This window comes from Crassostrea angulata, chromosome 2 (genome assembly GCF_025612915.1).
Source record: "Crassostrea angulata isolate pt1a10 chromosome 2, ASM2561291v2, whole genome shotgun sequence".
Taxonomy (NCBI): domain Eukaryota; kingdom Metazoa; phylum Mollusca; class Bivalvia; order Ostreida; family Ostreidae; genus Magallana; species Magallana angulata.
This window is the reverse complement of record NC_069112.1, coordinates 11,105,333-11,121,483: the sequence shown is the minus strand read 5'-3', so window position 1 is coordinate 11,121,483 and position 16,151 is coordinate 11,105,333. Positions and strand designations below refer to the sequence as shown.

Sequence of the window (16,151 nt, the reverse complement as noted above, 5' to 3'; positions counted from 1 at the left end):
AATACTTTTGATTTACAGCACGTGGGTTTGATAAATAGAATGACCGGCTTTATAGTGTGAATACTTTTCACAGTCTTTACTCTATTTCACCTCTTTTTATCAATAATTTCAGTCTCTTTTGGGGTTTTTTAGGTGACCTATTGCTATCCGTTTTCGTCCGTCGTCGTGCATCATGTTTCGTGCGTTAACAATTTTACATTTTTAACTTCTTAATAACTACAATTTCTTACCATTTATGATGTTAGGCATCTATATGTAAGAGGAATCTAAATTGTTGATTTCAAGGTTCTACCACCTCAAGGGCATTACAGGTGGGCCAAATATTTAAAAAAAAAAGCCAAATTCATGGCCTTTGGGTCAGGAGGTTCTGGCTCTGGGGTGGGGCCAAGATGGCTATGTAGTAAAAATGTATTAAATATTAGAAAATCTTCTTCTCTACTTCCATATAAATATGTTATAAACTAAATACATGATTATAATGTCCATGTAGCCGTCTACCAAAATTTTGAAATTCATGACCCCTGGGTCAGGGGTTCGGGCTCTAGGGTGGGGCCAATATGACCATATAGTTAAAATGTATTCAATCTTAGAAAATCTTCTTCTCTACTTTCATATATATTTGTTATAAACTAAATACATTATTATAATGTCCATGAAGCCCTCTACAAAAATTGTTTAATTCATGACCCCTGTATTAGGGGTTCAGGCTCTAGGGTGGGGCCAATTTGGCCATATAGTAAAAATGTATTATATCTTTAGAATTCTTCTTCTTTCCTTCCACACATGTTGGCAAAAAACCGAATACATAGTTATAATGTCCACTAAATCCTCTACCAAAATTGTGAAATTTATGGCCCCTGGGTCAAGGGTTTAGGACATGGGGGGGGGCAATATAGTGTTAATGCATATAATGTTTGAAAATCCTCCTCTCTATTCTCACACATCTGTATGAAAAACTGACTTAATAATTATGTTTACCAGGAAGTCCTCTACTAAAATTTTAAATTTCATGTCCCCTGGAGTATGGGTTTTGACTGTAGGGCAGGGCCAAAATAAATGAATAGGTGTAAATGCATATACTGTTTAAAAAGGATATTCTTTACTCCTACACACCTGAAAGGAAAACTGAATTCATGATTTTGTAGACCAGATCTTTAAGTTTTTCACCAAAATCATAGGTTTCATAGTTATTTTTGAAAGATTTCAGACAGGGAGGTGGTCGTCAATACAGATTTATAATTTTTCTACTCAAGAATGAAAACTAACTAAATGCATATATGAGACTCCTCGATAAGTTTGTGTATGGGTTGTATGCTACTCAGGTGACCGTTAAGGCCAATTGACCTCTTGTTTATTTAAAAGCTTTCATGATCTATGAAACAAATCAATATAAAAATGATAGCAAAGACAGGAGGTCATTTTTTAAAAACTCAATATGTGTTAAATTATTGAACTGAGTGAAGGTACTTTATATAAAAAAGAATATCATACGCAATGAAGATGTTTTTACTAGTTGTATTGATCACTTTTGCTTATTTCATTTACCCTTTAATAGTTTATATCACTTCGTCTGAATGACTTCATTATTTTTACTGATGTGTGTTGTATTTATATCTTGTCATACTGTAGACATTAAGCACCACTTCATATCACTGGTAGGGTTCCATAACAATGTTTTTCCCGGTTTTTCTATTTGACTGGCAAATCCCCTTCCTTGAATTTCAAAAATGAACGTTCACAAATTAATTGTGTGCTTATCAAGGATTTTGATAATTGCTGCGTTTGGTAAGTAGCATAATAAAAATAAACATTTTATACTAACTGTTATTATTATACATACATTTAAAATGATGTAAACAAAATCAAATACTTGGACATAAGTGCATGTAACTATTTTTAGATAAGTTTATATAAGGAAAAAAAATCCAGTTTAAACCCACTACACCCCACATGATACATAATCCCACAAATAATTCACCTTTTATTGTATATTTAAAAGCTTTTAAAATATTAACACTGTGCTTAATCCTAAAACATTTTATACAATTCTGTCATATTTATCAGCATATGTTGTTTTCATAATCCCTATTAGATTGTTTGTCTAGATTTGAATTATAATATTAACTATATGTGTTTTATTTCACTGTAAATAACAAGACTTTAAGAAAGAAGCATAATAACATACGAGATGAGATCTTAATATTTAGATGCTTATGCATTTCTTTTGTAATCATTATTGTGTATAGTCAATACACTCCTTCAATAAATAGTCAATAATACGGAAGTCGCACATTATGTTGATATTTCAAAACATAAATCTTAATATTTTGAATAAAACTACTTTATTATGGATAAGGAAACAAATGCAAAGAAAAGAAAAAAAAGGGTTTGTGGGCCACATTGGTAAACTAAGCGCTTTGCTTCATATAAAATAACTGAATCTTAAAATTTAAAGGTCAGAACTTAAATGTCTGAAAAACCATTTTCGTCTATACCCATAACTGATCATTTGTAATTAAAAATAAAGATTTAAAACAATAAATAACTTGTTTTGGCAATGCTTGATCAAAACATTCTCTTTAAAAGTTGTCTAAACGATGACTTGGCGATACAAAAAAAGCTTAAAGTAGGTCAATACAGTCATTTCATGCGAGGCCTTTACAGTTTATTGCTATGGTGTGGTATGCAATTGTAATGATGTGCTATGAGATTTATATACTATGCAATGATATGTGTATACTATGCTTTGAGAAATTGAAATGAAGGGCTTAATGGTATGGTATGATATGGTAAGTTTTTAGAATTGGACAAAAATGCCCCCAAACACAGAAGAGTTTCAAACATTTTAAACTAAAACGACAAGAAGCCAAAGATTACCACTCATTTGCAATGTAAACATTTAAGCTTTTAAATAAAAGCATTTGAAATCGAGTTGAAAGAATGCTGCATGCTAGTCATGTTTCATTCATATTCTATGTTAAATCAGCTGTTTGTGTACCATGTAACCTTTATGTGTACTTTTGAGTATGACGTCACGTTTTCTGTAGTTCTGGAATAAACGTAATAAATGGACGCACGTATTTTCTTGGCGCTCTTGTAAACATGGTGCCAGAAGTGGCTCTCCCACAGTTACAATCTGAGAACAAGCTAAAACGGATCTTGCCTATGTTCAACCCCCCGTAAATTGTAACTTCAGCAACCAAACGGAATGGCTTGACTGGAGGGAACGATTTTCGAGCTTAAGGAATGGCGTCGAAATTGTACAAGGACAACCCGGAGGTCCAGATCAGCGCCCTCATCTATGAAATGGGTAAGGAGGCTGGACACATTTAAGTCCTTCCAATTTGCTGATGAAGAGTATAAGAAGAAGTTCAAAAAAGTATTTCAGAAATTTGACGAGTACTTCGTTCCAATGAGAAATACTTATCAGGGGCGAGCCAGATTTCAACAGCGTGCACAACAACCTGGTGAGTCAGTAGAAACGTTTGTTAGAACTTTCCAAGAAATTTCTGAACATTGTGACTTTCCTGACAAGAAAGGGCAAATTCGAGATAGATTGGTGATTTGAATTTTGTACCAAGAACTCTCAGAAAAACTACAGTTCAGATTAGATCTGACACTCGCGAAAGCAGTCGCAACTGCGCCTCAATCAGAAATGGTGAAATCACAGATTACGGTCCAGAGTGTGTCAGCTACAAATGTGGAGGTAGTTCGCAAGCACAGCGCTACAGGTCAGAGTCTGAAGAGCAATTACAACCGATGCAGAGGTCGAGGTCGTAGACACAGATATACACATAGCCGTGGTAATTGCTTTGCTGGAGGCAAACAGTGCAGACGGTGTCACCAATATGATTACTTTGCGGTGTGTTCTAGAATAGCATAGCAGAGATAGTGCAACCGAAACGCAAGAACCGTATGAGGAAACAGGATTTTTTGGATCTTCCACAACCTGTAATGATGATGAAGCAGCGTGGAAAATAAATCTGAAAATCTTTGGAAAAACTGTAACAATTAAGATCGACTCAGGAGCGGAAACCTCAGTTATGGGTGAGCCAACATACTGTGCATTCTAAAACCGACCAAAACTGGAATCTGCAAACACAGCTTTATTCGGATCAGGGGGACGTATCAACTGTCTCGGAGTATTTACAGCTGAGACCAGTTGTAAGGGTAAAAATTTTGTATTTCAAATCCTTGTTATCAAAGGAACAAGTAATTTGTTAGGAGGATCAGCTGCATACAAGTTTGGATTAATTCAGAAAATTGACAGTATTGAACCAAGTTTGTTTGGTAGTTTGAGCCTGTCAGAATCACGCTAACATAAGGTGCAAAGCCATACTGTTTAACTACTGCTCGTCGTATTGCATTCCCACTGATGCCAATGGTAGAAGCGGAATCAAACAGATTAGAGAAGGAAGGTATCATCGAAAAAGTGGAAAACCCAACGGATTGGTGTGCTACTATGGTGCACGTGTTAAAGAAGAATGAAAATGTGAGGATTCGTGTAGATCTCAAGAAGCTTAATGAAGCCGTGAAAAGAGAACATTTCATGCTTCCAAATATTGATGATATTTCTCCAAGATTAGCAGGATCAGCATCGTTTTCCAAACTTGAAACATCAAGTGGATTTTGTAAAATTCCTTTGCATCCAGACAACTGCGAATTGACAACATTCATTACCCGATATGACGTTACTACTTTAGACGAGTACCATTTGGAGTTACATCCGTCCCAGAAATCTTCCAGCGCAAGAGGACTGATTTACTGTGTTGAATTGAGGGAGTGGAAGTTATCATTGACGACATCCTTATTCACGAAAAAAAACGCAGGGAACCTGACAGGAGGCTTGACACAGTGTTGCGCAGAATTCATGATTCAGGACTAATATTGAACCGGGGAAAATGTGAATTCCGTAAGATTCAGATAGAATACTTTGGACACAGCATTTCATTCGAAGGTATCTAACCAAGTAGCAGCCGAGTTGATGCCATTAGATAGATTGAAACTCCGACCAACCTTACCGAACTACACAGATACATTGGTATGGTGTACTACCTAGAACAATTCATGCCTGATCTAGCCTCAGTAATCAGCCCAGTGACAGACCTACTGAAATCCGGAAATGCCTGGTTGGGGGACCAATCTCAAGCTATTGCATTCAGTCGTGTTAAGAAATTACTTACCTGTGCTCCAGTGTTGACATTCTATGATCCACAGAAGCCTATTTTCGTTAGTGCAGATGCTAGTAGCTATGGCTTAGGGACGGCATTCTTTCAAAAGGAAGGAGACAAATACAAGCCAGTGGCATATTGTTCAGGTAAACGAACTAGAACTGAACTGAAGAATGCGCAAATTGAGGAAGAATGCCTGGCGTTGCTTTGGGCTTGGGAAAAATTCTCGCGCAATGTGGTAGGACTGAAATTATGTAAGTTGCTCACAGACCACAAACCCCTGGTTTCTTTGATTAATACTCAAAGCTTGGATAAAGCACCTTTACGTTGTCATCGTATGCTCATGCGATACAGCTTACAAGCAGAACACGTTCCAGATAAACACCTTATTGTTCCGGACACACTTTCAAGAAGTCCGATAGGAAGATCAAACCAGAGGGATACCTTTGCAAAGGAAGACCAGTGTTACGTTGATTCGCTAGAGAGCCTACAAGAGGCCATCAACCATACTCGAAACGGATGGCCAGCACACATGAAATCCATTTACAGAGGGGAATTGTGGAACTATTTTGCAATACGCAGTTTACTGTTAGAGTCGAAAGGACTACTTTTGTATAGAAATCGTATTGCAATACCTGAGACACTAAGGAACAAAATTCTAAGGAACATACATGATGGACATAAAAATGGACATAAAAATGTAGAGCACGAGCTCAGGATTCAGCTTGGTGGCCTGGTATCGCACAGGACATTCGCAATTTTGTTAATTCTTGCTAATTTTACCAAACACACCGTCAATCGAAACAAAGAGAACCATTGAAGTTTGCTCCACTACCTTGTCGACCATGGCAAAAAGTCGCTGCAGACCTTTGTTAGTTGAACGGAAAACTCTTTATTGTTGTCATTGACTATTTTCCAGATTTATTAAGATAGCTTTCTATAGTCTGTCACCAGTGCACATGTTATCGGAAAAATGAAGAATATATTTGCTCGATGGGGAATACCATAAGAGTTGGTATCTGATAACGGTACCCAATTTACCTCGAAAGCTTTTCTCGAATTTGCAGAAGATTAGCAATTCTGACAGACGTTTACGAGTCCTCATTATCCGCAATCCAACGGGGAAGCATAAAGTGTTGTAAAGATCTCAAAAAGAATTCTCCGCCAGATTAATATCTTCAAAGCATTACTATCGTACCGCAATACCCCTATTGATGCGACGGGTAAAAGCCCAACTTATGATGGGAAGAAAGCTACGCACAACAATTCTCATGATACCGGAAATGCTAGACCCAGAATGGATGGACCGTGATGACGTTTTCCTTCGCGATCAACGATACAAGGAACGGTAAAAATGTGGTTATGACAAACATTACAACACGCAACCGTTACCCGAACTAAAGCCAGGAGATTCAGTCAGAATCAAAACAGAGGACAAATTATGGATCCTCAATGAACTGTACAGGAAGCAGATACAAAAAGGCGATCGTACACTGTTGAAACTCCCAGAGGAACGTATTGCAGGAACCGCCGACATCTCCAGAAAACCGACAGACCTGTACACTCCAATTACAGCAAACTGGTAATACCCTACGAAACGTTCGTCCCAGATGCCGATCTAAATCCACAGGTCACCGATGAGGAATCGCGACCGCAAAAACAAAACGTGAGTGATATTCCTACAGTTCCACAGTCGCCTGGAGTCACTCAAACGCGCAGTGGACTAGCTATCAGACGCCCAAAGAACCTGGACAATTATGGTTGTTGAATGACTATGTGTTGTATGAATGTTCTAAGACTGTAATATTTGTGTCTCATGTGTACCATATACGTCCTATGAAATAGGGTTACATTGTACTTACATTTAAATTTCTTCTAGTCAATTGTTAGCCAAACGAACTTGTTTGAAATTTATTGTATTTTCTTAACTGGGAGGGGGAGATGTTTCATTCATATTCTGTTGAATCAGCTGTTTGTGTACCATGTGACCTTTATGTGTACTTGTGTGTATGACGTCACGTTTTCTGTAATTCTGGAATAAAGGTTAGAAAAGGACGCACGTGATTTCTTGGTTTTCGTCTAAACATATGCTTTGCTACGGTATGCTATAATATGTTATGACGAATGAGAATCAATGAGATTGTTTGCAATGGTATATGATTCTAATGACATGAATAATATGCAATGAGATATCAATATAATTCTATGCTATCGTGTATGTTATAAAAGATATGCTTGAACTGACTGTAAACTCCAACCCCTAGTTTACTTTTGGGGTTTCTAGGAGTTTATTCTGTGTTCGTGTTTTGAAAATATGGGTCCACACGGGGTTTACTTTGTGTTAACTCGATGTTTACTTTGGGTTTACTTTGAAATAATTTTTATGGTAAACTGATCGCATTGAAGCGTGAAGCAGTCCCGTCTTTTTTCTAACCATCCAATTGTAATTCCTTCCCTTTGTGTATATCGAATATACAGTAAGCGTTTCCAGGGGTATACCTCTGACCGGGTTTACTCTCTGTATCCACTCTACTTTGGTTTACTCTGAGTTTACTTTAGGTTCACTCTAGTAAACCCAGAGGAAACCAATGATTTAGTTGGGATTTGTACTGTACTTTTGCATATCACAGTTAAAATTAATAACCAACATGATTGGTCAATATTTTTTTTTATTTAAAGAGGATTTGTCATACAATAAGGTTGCAACTCAAACACCAATATATCCTGGGATATCCTATGACGCTACTAATGCACTAGACAGACAAATCGGAACATGTATGAGGACAGAAGAAATAGGACTTAATTCTGCATACCACAGCATGTGGTGGAAAGTGGATCTCGGCGGAATAAACAATATTTATAGCATCAACATTCTTTTCAGGGAATATACAACCTATGGTATAGTACATATTTTTTATTTCACGTATTAACACTTTACGGGTCCAGTTTGCTATGTTTTTCACTGTCACGTGGGTTTTGATCAAATGGATAATCAATTATAAAAAAGAAAATTTATATCCAAGATATTTATTTGATCAATTTAAATTGTCATTATTTGCCTTCTTCATTTTTTTTTTCTTAGGAAAGGTGTAATAATCATTTTTTTATATAAAATAAATGTCTACCAGAGTATATTTAAGTGCTTATAAATAAGAACAAATTTAATATTTATCATAAGTATTAACTAAAGTTCCATGCTAGTCAAAATTAGTCTTAAAATGTATTATAAAGCATACATTACTATGTTGTTATTTACATCGTGTAACTAACATATAAGTGTATGCTTTTTTCATAATACATTTCCATATACTTAAATCTTTTAGAGATTTATATTTAATTGCGTTAATTACTTTATCAAAAAAAATTCTACAAATATCAGTTTAAGTGATCTATCATTGTTTTATTTTACAAAACACTAATCAGGATTAATTATTTTAAAGATGAAATGAAACATCATAATAGTGATAAAGGTAGTAGATAACCATAATACGAATATTGGCGAAAATATCATTTAATCAGTTTTGTTTTGTGTACACTATTTACTATATTTTGAAAACGTTTCTATAGATAATGATAATTATGTAATATTCAGTAAGTGGTCTAATTAAACTTTTATAGAAACCCGACAGAGAGGACGATTTGCAGGGTTTTCCCTGTATATAGCAAACACTAGTGGTATTGAGGGTTCTACTTTATGTTACAAGGACGGACCACAGTTACCGCCCCTGAATTTTACAACAGTATGTACGGTATCTGGACGGTATGTGATATTTTACAACGAAAGACTGGATGAAACTTCCTACCCTAAAGGTTATCAACTGCAAAATGTATTCACAGAACTGTGTGAAGTAATTGTTAGAGGTAATTTCTTTCATAACGGAACGACGACAGAAAACTTTTTTTCCCTTTTTTTTTTATCAGTCTACATCTAACAAGTTGATGTGTGAATAAAATGTTAATGATAAAAGTATTCCTTTTTATAACTGTAAATTTCCATGTTTACAGTCAATTGCTGTTCAATTGTATAAAATTTTATAAAATGGTCTGCTATAGTAAACGTGCTTATACACGTAAATCATACTTATTTAATCTTCTGTTTATCATTTGCAAATCAGGATGTGCAAACCACAGCGTCTATGGCACTGGGTGTGTAACTGGATGCCCAATCAACTGTCAAGATAGCCATTGCCACATACTAAACGGAACTTGTTTTGCATGCAACCAAGGATGGAAAGGGGACACTTGTGAAACAAGTACAATTTTGTAATCACTTAACTCAATTGATTCAGTAAACAGTCGTCCATTTTTTATCAGTCCATTATGCGCTCATCTGTTCACTTGCCAACCATTTTTAGACAGTATGTTTGTTCAACCATATGTTGAATAAATTGTCAGTTGTTGTCAACCAAAATTGAATTGACGAAAAGCGAATAAAATGTATCTAATATTAATATAAGGCAGTATGTTAGTAATACTTTGAGAAAAAATATTTTGGAACTATAAATTATTATTATTATTCGTAAATAAATGCTAGGTAGATTGATTTATTCTTCATAGAACAAGATAATGTTATAGTTCCGTTTGCTGATAGAATACACTTCTGCTAGGGCGGTTATAAGGTTGTTTAAACAAATAGTAATTGTAACTTATTTGATGCCGATATGCCTTTAATTTGATTTATTTTTTTAGACGAATTTTTTTATTAATGTATTCTGAATTATACCTTGTGTCAAACTATGAATTGATCTTACATACATGTAGAGTCCGGGGTTGGTTTGTACGGTGAAAAATGTAGCCAGCAATGTTCCGGAAATTGTAAAAATAACGAAACCTGTAATCACGTGACCGGTCAATGTGACGAAGGTTGTACTACTGGATGGAGAGGAGCTATGTGTAACTATGGTAATTGATGTTATTTGTGCTTCATTCCGTTTATAAAATATTAACTTGTGTATTTCATACAACACAATTTACATCTCACTTGACATAAAGCCGCTTAGAATACACTGTTGTACGATAGAATGCCGGGAAGTGCCAATATAGATGAGCAATTATATCATTTTTAGGTGACATTTAATCAACAGGTAAAATGTATTGCAGAATGTGATAAAGGAACCTTTGGATATGATTGCACAAACAAATGCAGTACTAATTGTTTGAATGGGTTACCGTGTAACAAAAGGACTGGTCATTGTGATGATGGATGTAACCCGGGATATACCGACAGCGACTGCAAAACACGTGAGTTTACACATTGACGTGCTGATTAACCATATGAAACACATTTTGTATACCATTTAGTCATCTAAATAGTATTTTAACTGCCAGTAATAAAACTATTTAATTTAGTCCATTGAATAGTTTCTTAACGGTGTGTAGATGCATCATTAGGTCTTTCCACCTTTCAGGTGAAAGACCTTTTGTTTTTCTTATGTTTTTTATTATTATTATTATTATTTTTTTTTTCTTCTCTTTTTTTCCAGGGACAGCTTTTTTATTTCAAGAGATATTCAAATAATTTTTTCTTTATGTTATTGGCCATTAAAAGTTATGGTACCAAATGACCCTTTGGTTGATAACTCCCAGAACTTACAAAGTTATTGCCCTTGTGTACGAAAAGCTTGTTATCGCTACTCCTCTGAAACCATAAGAGATAGAAACTTGCAACTTTTACCAATGTCTTAAGTACACTTAGAGGGTTCTTCAATCTATTCATACCGAAAGGATCTGAGCTCCCCTTCTAGTAGTTATTGCCCCTGAAAGCATTTACATTTCTATAAAATCGCTTCCAACTTTTTTATTATTTGTCATAGAGACTTCGGACCACTTGGGATGGAAGCGTCTACCTTGGCCGAACAAAATGACATAAAGTTCAAAGGTCAAGGTCATTTGGAAATCTCCTAATTAATGAGTTTTTAGATCTCTTTTGTTTAGTGTGGTAGAGAAAAACTTTTTCATGGATGTAGTAGGACATCATAAGACATTTCAAAATATAATCCTTTGACCCTAATCGTTAATCAATTCTAGAGTAATTGCCCCTATTGTACAAAATGCTTGTTATCGCTACTCCTCATTAACCGTTAGAGATAGAGACTTGAAACTTTTACTAATGTATTCAGTACACTTAGACGCTTCTTCAATCTATTCATACCGAAAGGGTCCAAAGTCCCTTTCTAGCCGTTATTGCCCCTGAAAGTTTCGAGCAATAGAAAAAACACAAATAACTTTTGAATCAATAATCATAGATACATCGGACCACTTGGTATTGAAGCGTCTACATTGTCCGATCAAAATGACATAAAGGTCAAAGGTCAAGGTAAAGCAATAAAAAAAATTGCTTACTTAATCTTTTGACACTTTTTTCTGAAGTAACGCAAATTAAAAAAATACTTTTTTCTATTGAAGCAATCCTATTTTAAACATAAAATACAATGAGGTGGAAAGACTTCTAATTGTTCGAGAACAATTAGTCTACTAGTTGATTTAAACTTTGTTAAAACTTAGATTATCTAATGTATTGTTTTAATGATTTCTGAGAGACATTGTGTTGTCCCAAGGTGTCTACAAAAATCAATGTTGTCCAATAAAAATGAAAAGGTTTTGTCTTAAGGAATATAATCTCGATATTCCGTCTAGCTAGATGACATAAAACAAAATTTGAACATATGTTAATCAAGTTATTTTGTTTGTGTTTGATGTGGTATATGTTTTCTGTAGGGTGTCCGATTGGACATTTTGGACGTGCCTGTAAAGAAAGCTGTAACGAACATTGCCTACAAGAAAACAATACACTTTGCGATCATGTGGGCGGCGAATGTTTAAATGGATGCGAAGATGGTTACATTGGAACACACTGTAACAATTGTAAGAAAGTTTTTAATTAAAAATATAATATCATCGTGTTGATTTACCCCGGATGAGTCATTTTTTTTTCAGACAAATGTAAAAAAAATATTTTTCCTTGAGCTAAAAAAAAATGTCATTTTCTGATTTAATATTTTCATATGATAATAGTTTAACTTCTATAATATCAATCAAGCTTGTGAAGAAGGATATTATGGACGCAACTGTTCTTTTGACTGCTCCCGAAATTGTGAAACATGTAGACACTCTGACGGCTTCTGCACTTGTAAGGAGGAGTGGCTGGGCTTTAATTGTACTAAAGGTATATACCGATGTGAAAAGAAGATTGAAGATTAGATGTCATGAAAAAACGAGCAATTTGTACAAATGCGCCGTATCAAACATATACCTGACATCTAATTATATCACAATGGTTTTGATATTTCTGGATATACAATTATAAGAAGTATGCGGACGGGTATGCTCTACAATGATATTTTGTTAACCATAGAACCAAAGACTTTCATAAACGATTTGACTGTAAAAATTAAACTTTGATCTTTAAGGGTAGAATAGCATCGTTGTGTGTTATACAATCCGATTTACGTTTAACGAAACATATTTTTCAAATATATTTTGTTCTTGTGTTTTATCAGTTTTTGGTGTTTTTGCATTACAATTAAAAAGCATAACATTTTATGATTACTGATTTCTCAAATTTCATAGTCCCTTATAAACTAGCAAAACTAAAAAAAATGCAGGGCTTCTTTATCTTACATTGGTTTTATTTTTCAAGATCCTAAGAACAAATTTGAGGATTAAATCTTTGTATCCAAATAACTTGCCAATAAATGTGTCAGATTCTTTATTTTATCAAAATAGTCAACACATTTTTTGTAAAGAGTGTCCACAGTGGACTGCAGGGATAAGTGTAGCGGAAACTGTATAAACAATGAACCCTGTAACCATGTCAGTGGAGTGTGTCCAAGTGGGTGTGAGGATGGGTACACTGCAGCACGCTGTAATAATTGTAAGATAGAGCACGGTTGAATTTACGAATATTATGCTTTTTAAAATGTATTATACATAAAAGTCTTTCTATGCTAGCTTGTGAAGAAGGGAATTACGGCGGAAACTGTTCCAAAGTTTGTTTTCCGAACTGTAAGACGTGTCGAAATACAGACGGGTTGTGTTCTTGTGTCACTGGTTGGATGGGTCCCAACTGTACCATAGGTATATGTTTTTTTAAATTCTTTAATGATTTTTTGGCCTTGATTATACATGTGCATATAAGCAAATGCTAGATTTTCCTTCTGAATTTTTAAGTATAAACGATGAACGGTATGAATGCCAGATATCCCTCTAAATTTGCTTCTATAAATAATGAACAGCATAAGTTAAAATTAGTTTTCATTTGATACGAGTGTGTTAGCCAACTTTTAAAAAATGATAATTCATCAGAATTTTTAAAAAAGTATTTACTTTTCAAATAGTAGACCAGTTTTTAATTCTTCTTACTTCAAAAATAAATGTTCCAAGCCAATTATCTATTAGTTTAATTGTTGTTTGGACTTAACTATTATCTGTAATTTAATCTGTCGTTCAGAAAGTCACACAATAATACATTTTTAATAACTATCCTTTTTTTTAAATGTTCCTTCAAACAATTTTTTCCGCTGAAATTAGGGTGAACTGATTTGTTATTTATTAAATATTTGTCCCAATCAACGGGTCTGTGCTATAAACTTGTATGTTATCATGAAACATTAACAACAGAATGTGACCAATCCTATGGGGAGAACTGTCGGTATGCATGCAGTGAACATTGTGTAAACCAAACATGTGACAGGTTCAATGGAAGTTGTTTGTTGGGTCGAACGGACGAACAAAATTGCAATAAATGTAAGACTTTCTTAATTGTTTGCAATTTTTTCAAACCTAAATGAAAAAATGCACGCCGAAACTCACAACAGTACCAACATTAAGAGTCATAATACATTTTGTTTTGAAGATAGTGAAAAATTACGTCTTATGACAGAAGAATTAGTTGGATCTTCAAAGCAGTTGACACTGTGGATCATTGGATTATCTGTAGCACTTGGAGTCTGTGTTGTTATTATCATTACCACCTGTATTTTAACAATACTAAGGTAAAATTATATTTTATTCCATTTTAAAATTTGGGTTGAAAGTACATTCATCTAATGTACTAATATTGTTATTTTTCAATGAATAACGTATTTTCGTTTATCATTTGATTTACGTTTACGACTTGTGTTTGCGAATGTTTAAAAATAATCAATTTAACGTAGGAAAAAGTCCATAAAGACGAAAATTAGAACTGATGACAAGCAGCCCTGCCTGACGTCAATAACAACCACTGAACATCCGGGTACATCCAATATGGCGTCTAACTACCAGGAACTTGTTACAGATGGAGAAAGAAACACATATGAGTCGATACTACTAAAGTAGTTATAAACCAGATACCGTGCGATGATCAATACACTTTAGTGACAGGCATGTATTATAATTAATGATACAAAGTAAAACAGTAACTGTTTGAGCATAGTTTTTTTTTTACCATTAGTATTGATTATCACTGTTGTTCATAAAAACTATTGTTAACAATATTATTTTATTGATATGCTATCTAATGGTACTGAAAATGATAATATTTTCCCGTATATTTGCATTTTGTTAATTTGTTTTAAAATCAAGAAAATAAGTCTGCCTTCAAATCACTTGTTCAGTGTACCCTTGTCAATCACCAAAAAAAATCCACTTGCATTTATTATATTACAAAGACATCTTACTGTGTCAAATGAAAAATATTACTGATCTGTAGTACATCATGTAAACCAGTTGATTATGGTCAGATGTACGTATGAAATATGTTGTACATGATTAAGAGATCATAGTTAAGCGGTTAAAGCCCAACTATGATTAATTGAGGTAGTGTATTGGGCCATTAGATAAATCACTTTATGTACGTGTCCAAGTCCACCTAGGCTAAACTGGGTACCGGTATATGGAACTGAACCTGCGGTGGTTGGTGTCCCATTCACAGGAAACCAATGACTGGAAACCGGGGAAAGGAACATTTCCTATGAACATTAATAACTTAGAGAAATTTTCTACTGTTTTTATTGTTTAATGAAATATGATTCTTGGTTTACGCAATGTTGATTTAATTAACTCCGTGAGTTGTCTGGGTTTTTTTTTTTTAATTTATTTATGTTTTTGGTATGACCACCGCCGAAAAGTGTTAACAAAACATTTGTTGTTTCAGTATTTATTTTTTCTGCTTGCTGAGTCATGTTATAATAATTAACAATATCTATGTATAACTGATTGTGTTACACAGAGGATTAAAATGTGATTGCAATAAATCACACAGAGAACAATCAGTATCTATTCATTCAGTTATATGTAATACCTAAAACAGTGGGTTCACTGCTAAATCTACAGACGTCGCCAGCCAGGTCCACCCATAGTTAGTCGTTTTGACGCCTATCCCGGAGGTCCTTGAGGTAGTGAGTCAACAATGATTTGACAAATCATTGCCCGTCTGTAGATGGCTTCCAGCTCTGCACTGTTTTCACCACCGTAACCAGCATGATTACCCTCTGACAATCTCTGTATTCCTGATTTTCTTTCTTTCAATTTTCTACAGCCATTCTCCACTGGCAAAACAAACCCATGTACTTCATCATGATCTTTGTGTCTTTGATGAGCAATTGGTAAAAAAAACATGAGATATATACTTGTTTTATATGTCTGATAAACAATTATATAATTATTATAATTATAATTATTACCCCATTACTCGCAGTATTAATTTTTAATATTGTTTACTCATTATCCGGAATTCCAAGGTGCGGATCGTTGTTTGTTTTAGATTTAGTGTGCACTTCCGGTGAATTTCCGGTTTGCGTTATAATGTAAACATTGCCATTTTAAGAACGTGTTGCAGTTTGTAATTGGTAAAATCAAAGTATCATTACGCCATCATAACATCAGGTTTATTCAATTACCTGTGAACATTCTAGTCAACATTACTATTTATGTTTTCAACAATTTGTTTTGTTTACCCCTAGACAAGTTAATATTGGGCCAATGTTTTTGTAATGCTTA

At 34.5% G+C, this 16,151-nt stretch overlaps 1 protein-coding gene across 1 annotated transcript; it reads left to right on the top strand.

Annotated features, from left to right (window-relative positions):
• The first annotated feature begins 1,683 nt into the window (after positions 1 to 1,683).
• On the top strand, positions 1,684 to 14,666 carry LOC128173035 (multiple epidermal growth factor-like domains protein 10). Its single transcript, XM_052838787.1, has 13 exons — positions 1,684 to 1,785; positions 7,851 to 8,069; positions 8,790 to 9,032; positions 9,287 to 9,424; positions 9,933 to 10,073; positions 10,272 to 10,412; positions 11,889 to 12,035; positions 12,211 to 12,348; positions 12,928 to 13,044; positions 13,122 to 13,247; positions 13,791 to 13,916; positions 14,026 to 14,164; positions 14,327 to 14,666. Exons 1-13 carry the CDS (start codon positions 1,728 to 1,730, stop codon positions 14,487 to 14,489), a joined length of 1,896 nt encoding a protein of 631 aa, XP_052694747.1. The 5' UTR covers positions 1,684 to 1,727; the 3' UTR covers positions 14,490 to 14,666.
• Positions 14,667 to 16,151: the final 1,485 nt, after the last annotated feature.

Excerpts from the sequence above, each read along its gene's own strand:
- LOC128173035 (XM_052838787.1), top strand. The coding sequence starts at position 1,728 with ATGAACGTTCACAAATTAATTGTGTGCTTATCAAGGATTTTGATAATT. Across the intron at positions 1,786-7,850 it reads TTTGATAATTGCTGCGTTTG|AGGATTTGTCATACAATAAG; the intron begins GTAAGTAGCATA and ends TTTTATTTAAAG. Across the intron at positions 13,045-13,121 it reads TGCAGCACGCTGTAATAATT|CTTGTGAAGAAGGGAATTAC; the intron begins GTAAGATAGAGC and ends TTTCTATGCTAG.